At 40.9% G+C, this 9,553-nt stretch overlaps 1 protein-coding gene across 2 annotated transcripts; it reads left to right on the top strand.

The window, feature by feature from the left end:
- The first annotated feature begins 6 nt into the window (after window positions 1-6).
- Window positions 7-9,475, top strand: LOC112455334 (ERC protein 2-like). Of its 2 annotated transcripts, XM_025017180.1 has the most exons (4): window positions 7-1,223; window positions 4,213-4,224; window positions 7,081-7,248; window positions 8,771-9,475. In XM_025017180.1, exons 1-4 carry the CDS (start codon window positions 1,122-1,124, stop codon window positions 9,155-9,157), a joined length of 669 nt encoding a protein of 222 aa, XP_024872948.1. In that variant the 5' UTR covers window positions 7-1,121; the 3' UTR covers window positions 9,158-9,475. The 2 variants fall into 2 exon arrangements, with proteins under 2 accessions (XP_024872948.1, XP_024872949.1); XM_025017181.1 differs by lacking the exon at window positions 4,213-4,224 and having other exon boundaries at window positions 8,771-9,473.
- The last annotated feature ends 78 nt before the right edge of the window (window positions 9,476-9,553 follow it).

The following is a 9,553-nucleotide window of genomic DNA, read 5'->3' as shown; positions in this document are numbered from 1 at the left end:
AGGGTCCGACACGTGACAATCACCACGCCCGCGCGAGGGATGAGAACACCCGGACGTCGATTAATTAACGCAATTGATTAGATTCGAATTGCAGCGATCGCGAAATGCAATTTGCAGTGGTCGAGCTGGGTATAGCCCTGACTGATTCGTTCTCTATCCCCTTCGAATCTACCCTCAACGTAACGAGCCGCGGCATATGGAATCGCGACGACCGGGATTCCGGGAAGACGGTACCGAGGGGGAGCCGCTCCCTCCGATAGCCCGGATGTTTCCCGGTGCCTCGACAACGTTCCGCGATCTCACTCGTGCGAAAGACGAACGTCCTGGATTTCACACGCTCGCAAGGTCAGCCTTATCTTTAAAGCTTAAACGGACCGATCCTCTTCGGACTGCGCCTCCTAAACGGAGGAGACGGGCGAGACACGCTCTCGCGATAAATGAAAAACCGGCATTATAATAATGATGAAAAGTGTTATAACCATGCTGCTGCTGCTGATGATGATAATAATAATGTGATGAAAAAAAGTATAAGGAGGAGAGTTTGTTTTCGCGCGTTGCCAACCTCTCCGTTTCCGCGGTGCCGCGGAGCTGATCCTCCTTAATCCTCAGCAGAATCGACACCCTGGCGGACGATACGAGGATTCATCGGATTCATGATAGATCTCACACAGAGGAGGAGAAGAGAGATCATTGGCCTTTTTTTAAGTTCTTTTTCTTTTTTTTTGTTTGGCCGATTTATTTTGGCCGACATTGCAACGATGCATCCATCGCAGCTCGTTTCATTCTGAACTGACTTTGGTCAAAATTTACAAAAAAAATAACACAATGTCAAATAACATATTGTAATTGGCATCACACTTAACTCGAACGGCATTTTTTTTCAAGATTTGGATTATGTAAAAATGTTACGCGTGCGTATATTTGTTTTATAAATATTTATTTCAGAATATAATTTTAATCGGGATTATGTAATTTTCATCTTATGGCTTTGCTGGCAACATGATAATTTCAAGATCGCAGTTTAGAGATGGGATTATGGCAAATGCTTTTGCGCTCGAAGGACATTTTTCTTTGCTTGTATTCGTCTTGAGGGGACGAAGAAAATCAAGTTAAACCTATAAATGGTGGATGTAAATTTGTTTGCGCAGGTTGACTACTCGCGGATGAGACGACTGCATTTTGCATTCCAAACGCAAAAATCTCAACATACGAGTCGAATATTGGTAAATCATTTTCGTCGCAAGTTTATATCTTCATTTTAACGACATCGCATCTTCAGACGATCAAATCACGTCGGCGAAATTATCGGAAATTCGAATTATATTAATTTTTTTATGACCAATTTGAATTACAACAACGACGACGAAGATAATTACGTGATCTTAGATCATATTACCATGACAATCATGACAAGAAAAAAAAAAGAAAAGAGAGAAAGAAAGAAAATTACATTCCTTCATTTTTCCAAAGTTCACAACATCCATGACTAATATGAATATCCTTCCTTCATCCTTCTCTCTACCCTTTCTACGCCCAATAATTTCCTATTCCGTAAAAAAAAGAATGCACTATTTCACATCGATTCACATGCATCGGTACTTGCCACGCGACACGAAAACAATCGATCAAATATCATAATCATTGTGCCACGCATTCCACGTTCTTTGTCTCATCTTCACATATTAAAAAATGAAAAAATCGCAGCTATAGTTCTCGAGTACGGCATTCGATCTTACCATGCGAAAGTATTACATACTCATCGACAATTTCATCAGCTTCGCGCTCGTCGTGTCACTAGATCGAGTGTGGATCTTCGAGTCGCCACGAAATCATTCTCTCTGTTCATCGGGTTCGTGCTCATCTCTTCACAATCACGAATTAGTTTGACGTAGGCGTGTAAACACATACGCGCGAAAATCATCGCACGAGATAGATCGTTCGGTATAGCTTTCACGATGATCATCATCCGTCTATCTTCGAGTCGTGCAACTCGCATGGGAACTTAGGTCCAGCATGTTGCATGCGTCGTTAGGAGTTTAAGTGGTTGTAGTGTACGTCATCGCAGAGCAGCCGTTATTCATTATCGTTCACGTCGTCATCGTCGTCATCCTCATCATCGACATTCGGCGATCTGCTCGTCAAGGCTCCTCGCGACGTAGTCCTTTCGTTAATCGAGGGATCATAGATTTATTTAACTTGATTGTAATCTTGATTGTAAATTATTATAAAAGGTTTTCCGAGCAAAATTATGAAAATTGTTTTTTATATACATTAAAAATTTATCGTAATATTAATTTCGAAAGTTTTTTGCTAATATTATCGATTAAGGGAGGACTAGTTCGCAAGAAGCTGCCGCAAGCTCGCTCGTCCAGCATCGCTTTTATCGTCGTCGAACGATCGTCTTAAGCTCTCCCGGCGAGATCGCGCGTCATCGATTTCCCGTCTCTCATCTGTTCGCTCGCGGTGTCGTGATCGTTTCGATCGTCGAGGATCAACGTTGATTACGCGAGGACTAGAAAAGGTGACCGCGCCGAGAGAGCGCGCCGTACTAACGCGAGATCAAACGCGCGACTCGCCTCGCGCTCGCCATCGGCAAGTATAATACGAAATTGCCCACCGTCATTGTTTCGTAATCCCTCTCTTGCGTTATCTCCTTTATTTCTTTATCACTCCGTCCGTAGAGACCTTGATGTTGCAATTAGAGAGACGCATGTCGCCCCTCTTATTACCTCTTATTACCCTTTGATACCCTGCCGGCCTCGCTTTCGAGGCGCTATATGCATGCTGCACGCGCGCGCAGAGAGTTTGCATCTGTCATCTAGCTCCGTTTGTCCCGTTCGGCGAATAAGACATACGTGGACGTCGGGATGACGATCATCGTCCACGAAGGTCCACGAACGTCGGATTACCTATCGGGAGAGCTAATTCGGCATTTCGTCTACGAGAGAGATGGTGAGGAGGATCATTTAGATTATCTACGAATCCTGTCGCGTTGTCGGAAAGATTTCTTTGGTAAAAAAAAAGTATTTTTTTATCCTCAGCTATCTCTAATGTAATATTTGTTCAGTTTACGTCTAATATGTTTTTAGGGTCTATCTTTGGAATGTGTCGACACCTAGGACTTATAAAAATATGATAAAAAAAATGTGATGCACGTCTTGATTGATTATTACAGAAAAATGCAAGAAAGTTGAACACTAATCTAAGATTAAAAATTTATTCTTGCGAAAATAATCATCATTGATATCCGCATTATTATTTACGAGCTAGATTTACGTTTAAACATAAGATAGGCCCTGTGTCGGTCGGCGATCTTCTCTCATTTTGTGTATGCGTCGATAATTGACATTAATTGACAGCGAAATTGACGTGGATTAATATTGCGTGCCTCTTTGATGTAAGTTTATTATTATCGAATATAGATGATAAAAGAGGCAAAATAACGAATTTAGTCGCATGATTCGTAGATAAGATAAATGTTACCTCTTGCCCGATAGAGCTTAAGGTACAATTAACACTTAAGATAGAGCTAAGTTAGCGATAAGTCAGCAATGGCAGTCCCCAATTCCGCAGAACTCTTCTGACAATCCGATGAATTGATAGTAAATGTCATAATTCTAGACCATATTCCCTTGTTGCCAAAGTTTCTCAAATAATTAAATACAGATTGAACACAGAACTAAATTAAGATAAAACATGGATAAGTTTACCAGTTTACTATTAATTAAATCGCGAGTTAATTTATAATATGGGCATGTCCTATAACCTCCGATCTTAATTTTAACAACAGACTCGACTAATTCGAGGCTGATTTTTCTTTAATTGGAATGAGTCATATAATATGGATTTTAAAAGTGACAACTTTTTCTCGAAATAAATTTACAAAATTTATATAATCCAAATCCGAATGCTCATTCAAACTCATGAGTTTATCTCAATGCTATAATTGGAGATTGAATTACCGAGTTATCTGATAAATATTAAAGGACTGTAATAAAAGTATGAACTTGTACTCCGAAATTTTTCCCGGTTGAAAAATTGACTCCGAATTCGCCGAGGGGTCTGTCATTATAATTAAGGTCGTAGATTCCGGGACATCTAAGATATAAGGACGCAAAACGGGCGGACGTTTCGTTCGGAAGAGGGACAGCGGAGTTGGACGGCCTTCGTGGTGAGCGAAGCATTATTAAACGTGGTGCCCCAATATTCTAGCTTTCTGAGGAGGTAAGGAAATTCTTCACCCGCCCAAGAAGCTCTTCCGAGCCACCATCATCATCACCACCACCTTTCCTTCTCCGTTTCCATCTACATGATTACCGTATTACGTAACGGAGTGTTTCGATGTATACCGTAGCCACTGTACTTGTTACTCTCTGTATATCTTTCTGTCTCTGTCTCTTTCTCGAACTCTATCTTCCTACTGGCGTGAATCGTTGACCGACTGTCTCGCAATCATCATTTCACGCATCTCACGTAAAAAGAAAAAGAAAATTATACACACACCGGTCTCTAGACAATGATTTCTTAGAGGAAGACCGTCACTCTCCCAGACTCATCAGTCAAATTCATCCATCCCATATCGGTCGGAAGAGCGAAAGGAACGAAAGACTTTCGTTCACCTCCGTCCCATCATTCGACAGTATCGTCGTGTGCGTGTGCGTGCGTGTGTGCGACCTAGTGACACCGTAGATAATCATCGTAGACATCATCGTTGTCGTCGGAGCGACGGAGTGCGTGCTCTCCGTCGCTTCGTCGATGATTTTGAGGATCGACGCGGGGCGATATTGCCGCCGTCGTGAATGCCATGATAGCCGCTGTCGATTAAATCGATAGCCGACGGCGGACGGGAGCGAGTTTGCGTTTTGAATTTCCTCTCTCAAATACGGACGCAGATTTCTCAAACATCTTCGCGTCTGAGAGAGGAAATACGATTCGCCCGTTTCTCCTTTGGTGTCTTGACTAGATGAGACGCATGACAGAGGTCCTCTTTTCTTGCTATGTGTGAATCAAATGATTTTTATAGTTAATTGAAATACTGTCTTACGTTTAAAATCACCCTCACGCAAGATAAAGGAATTATTGTATTTAGGGGACTAATATAAGAGTAATCTATTTACTACAGTAATATTATTTATTGCCAAAATGAAAGTCTGAGGAAACATTTTTAGAAAGCAATGTTCATTTACTTACATTAAAATTCAAACAAAAAAAAATTAAAATAAGATAATTTAATCTCCTCACATGCTAATTTTTCTCTAATTAAGCCAACATTTTCTTTGGCTCGAAGTCAAAACTTTAAAGCTATGCAATTCCCAGAGAGGACCTCGTGAGATCGCGTTCTCGCTCGCGTTACGTAGTGACTTTTACATACGTAGTGATTAGTCAGTATAGTAGCTGTGTTGCGTTTATTACGACTCTGCTTTGAGATCGTCGCGAGATCTCGCGCGTTCCGGCGATATGTCGCGACGAGCCTCTTCACGCGGCCTGCCAGCAACACCAGAGTAGACGAGCGTAGGTACGTACACGAGACTTAAAAGAGACATATCGACGTGAACAGGTCCTTAAATACCTCTACCCTTCCCCCGTGCGTGCGCGTGAGATTACGCCTCTCTGTGTCATATGTCTCCACCACACTTTGCTGTGTGTGTACACGTGTGTGCATATATATTTACTTATATACGAATGTGCATAATCCATACGTATAAATAAATACATATATATGTGCATTTTTTACACCTCCAAAAAAAAACACTGTTCGTAATTTTGTTACCGCTGGCCTCTCAATTACGCTGCATGCTTCGTTCAAATCCTATCCGAGTACGACGACGAAGTGTCTTTTTCTTCCTCAATTTTTTAATATTTATAAATTTTCTTAATAATTGTTACGCTAAGAAAATTTATGTATGATTGGGGCAGTCAGTTCGGTCGGTGGAGTCGGTAAATCTCGACGGTTTAACTAACTCCGCCCAAGATCTCACCCCTCTTTAGATTTATAATTCCGGCTGTTGTAGATAGAAGGGGAAGTTAGTTAACCGCGATTATAACACGACAATTAACGATGCTGTAAAGTTTAAAAATTCTCTAATAAATTCCTAAATAAATTAGCTCAAAATTCAAGAGATCAGTTCTTAAATTTGGGTTCGACCGAAACTGGCTCGCACACGTAGTTTCTTGTTTGACTTTGTAATTAGGTCATGATCGTAATAGCTTGAGAATATCAGCCTCCTTCATTAATCCGCTCAGGAATTATGCGCCAAGAAAGGCGCATAAATGAACTAAAACTAGTGGTGGAATCGGAGCAGGACGACAATGCGACTTGATTTTTAATCCTCGACGTGGAAACTTTTTGCAGGGTCAATCGACTCGCGCCACGTCGACGTAATTTCAATTAAAGAAATCTCGATCTTTTTTAACAGCGGCTTGTGTCAAAGTCCAACGGCAATTAAGTAACTCCGTGGTTATATCCCGAAAGGCTGTTCGCTCGGAAACCAATTTCGCGCGCAATTTGGATCAGAAATAATTAAAGATATGCCAGCACGATGCAGGCGCGCAAAGTGTGTTATACTAGAACGTAATATAAGATCAAAAAAGATCTTTCCTAAGGCTATCGTGGTACCGCAAATATTGTGGAATACTATGTTTTATTAATTCAAAAATCAATTAGATTTGTAATTTTTTTCCAGTTAACTCTCGAAGATAAAGGACTTAATAAATAGGAAATACTTAATTCTTGGCCATTAACAAAGCATAAACTACAATCGCTTCGACAGTTTCCGATGCTTTTGCCTTGAAAGTTATCGCTTTTGCTACCAATTAAATTAGAATCCAAATAAGCCCGCAACTAACGGTTTCACGTAAAAAAAATATATATATATTTCTACGCGCATCTTTGCCGGGTCTTTATCACACCGTTATCATCGTCGTCGTACTCGGTCATGGCGAAGAGCTGACAGGCGGTTTCAATGCCTCCGTCGCTCGTTGCCATCGTCGTTACGTCGTCTGTTGTTGTCGTCGTCATCGTCGCCGACACGGACGGAGCGCAGGGACTGATCCTCGCCTGGACGACGAATCTTTTCGCAGCTGGAGGAGCTCCGGATGGAGGTACAGCGACGGGAACAGGAGCTGATGGCGATGTCTACGAAGATGAAGGCACTTGACGAGCAACATCAAGATTACAATAGGCACATCGCCGTGCTCAAGGAGTCTCTCGCCGCCAAGGAGGAACATTATAATATGCTGCAGGTTGATGTGAGTGTAACTTTGATCTCTTTCCGATTTATTTAAAATATGTAGAGGCATAAAGTTACGTATTATTTTTCATATAGTTAAATTTTATGGTTTGTTGCAAAATTGTAAAAGGAATTTGAAGATATTTAACAAATAATGATAGTCTTATTAAGAAAATAATTTTATTTTAACTTATAGAAAACAGTAAGTTTAATTATGCTGTTGTAGTTAATCATTTATCATTGTTTTTAAAGGCACAAAATTTCTCAATACTACAAAAGTTTTGAAATGTATGAGAATTTATAAGGACAGGAATTTGCTATACGTTTTCGGTAAACAAGTTTACCAGCGGTTTTGTTATTCACACTGATGCGAAACTAGAACACAACCGAGACTTGGAAATCGATACCGAAATTTCCGACCGCATCTCTCAAATTCGGGTATTTGTCGAATACGTTCTCTATAGCGTGTGGTTGCAACAAAATTCCGTAACTTATATCCTAATGCTGTTGTCCGAAAACTTGCATGACAGATCATTATCTTAAATGTAGAAATTGTTGGTTCAATTTTTCCAGCCTTTACATGTTTTTTAACTTAACCCCATTAAATAAACGCGGAGATCTAAGAAATTTCTTCGAAAGTCTAACATCGAGTAAAACTGACAAAGCTGCGAAATCGAATTTGAACGAGGTGATCTGAAATGTTGATCCAACTCACGCAAGCCTCATGAATTCTAAAACGATCATTGACGCGAGAAAAATCCTTGATGCAAACTTTGCTCCAATCTGAACTTATTCCTATTTTCAATCCGTAAAGTAAATTCTTGATTTTCGATGTTCCAGCATCTTACAAGATATAGTCTTCTGGTTGTAAGATGTTCAAAACTACGAAGAGAGAGAACGAATTTTTTATAAAAATTTCGGAATTTTATCTCACAGTTTTAACAGTAATTGGTTAGAAATTAATAAAAATTAAGAAATACTTAATAACGAAAAGTAGAAAATCTGCTTTTTGTTCAGAATTGCTTAATTTTTTTACATCGTAATGTTGCATCACTATAACACCGTGGTAAAAAACACCTTCTCGAAATTAACTTTTCAAAACGACCTCCACAAAGAAAGAGAGAAGAGGGTACAACTATAGTTCCTTAAATCTTTGAAAGAGATCTTTGAGAAGGGATTTCCAAATGAGTTAGGTAATCGACGACGCGTGACTGCGATCACAGCCAGTTGATAAATCGGTCCGACGACCCGGGATTCAGGTTAAAGCTATAGCAAATCGCGTGTTTCCGGAAAAAAATTACCGACGAAAAGAGGAAAGCCATCAAGCCATAGCGGAAAACTGGGTCGAGGTTCTTTTCTCTCTTCTCTGCTCTCATTCCTTTCTTCCTCACTAATGTCGCATCGCGTCCTGTCACGTGTACGTGCGTAGTACGTATTGCGCGCTAAATATTCTGAATTTGGACTCGCCTGGAGGGCTTCTCTCGTCGGCCGGTCCTCGGCGACATCCTCTCTTTACCGTCGCTCCGTTCCGACATGTTTAGGTCGAGGAGATGCGGCAGCGGCTCGAGGAGAAGAATCGGATGATCGAGAAGAAGACGCAGGTGGCGATGCAGGCGCAACAGGAGCGCAATCGCATGAACACCGAGCTGACCGAGATCAAGGATCACATGGACATCAAGGATCGCAAGATCAATGTTCTGCAGCGCAAAGTGAGTTCTTTTTCTTATTTATTCCACTTTCAGTTTCCTCGAGTTGCAGTCGTCGAAGGGCTTTATTCACTTTCGTTCCATTTCGTTCATTTATTTTCAACTACTTTCGTCTACTTTCCACATTTTAGCCATTTTTGTTCGCGGACTCGTTGCCGTAACATTTGCATTCGTCAAGAGCCGTACTCTTCGTACGAGGAATTACCTTATTGTGATTCATAACTCGAACGAGCGAGTATTATACGAGAAGATTGCCGGGTTTGAAGCAGATAACTTCCGCGAAATGAATTTTCTTATCGCGCGCGCCGCGGCGTTTAGTCTCCTCCGTCTGAGGAGAGATGCAAATGCAAAAGCGGACGAGTCCGGCAAAATGCTTTCTCTTATCGCGCAAAGTCAGTTAGCGTTTAAGAAAATATTTGCGCCAGTACGGAGTATAGATTGTTTCGACGAAATTAATTGTCATTTTAAGGAAAAGTGTTGTAGGACGAGTCGCGAAGAGAAGCTTTTTGGTAGTATATATCTTTCTTTCCCTTATCTTCTCTGAAACCATAAAAACCTTATTATGCTTGCAACGTGCTCTTGCATAATAGACATCATCATTGCCTGATTTCCGCATGC

This window comes from Temnothorax curvispinosus, unplaced genomic scaffold (assembly GCF_003070985.1).
Source record: "Temnothorax curvispinosus isolate PA1 unplaced genomic scaffold, ASM307098v1 QBEX01006024.1, whole genome shotgun sequence".
In the NCBI taxonomy this organism is placed as follows: domain Eukaryota; kingdom Metazoa; phylum Arthropoda; class Insecta; order Hymenoptera; family Formicidae; genus Temnothorax; species Temnothorax curvispinosus.
Note: the sequence above shows the minus strand (reverse complement) of the source record. Positions and strands in the feature narration are given on the sequence as shown.

Coding starts and splice junctions, on each gene's coding strand:
- LOC112455334 (XM_025017180.1), top strand. CDS start 1,122: ATGGTGGATGTAAATTTGTTTGCGCAGGTTGACTACTCGCGGATGAGA. Junction 7,249..8,770: donor ATAATATGCTGCAGGTTGAT/GTGAGTGTAACT, acceptor CGACATGTTTAG/GTCGAGGAGATGCGGCAGCG.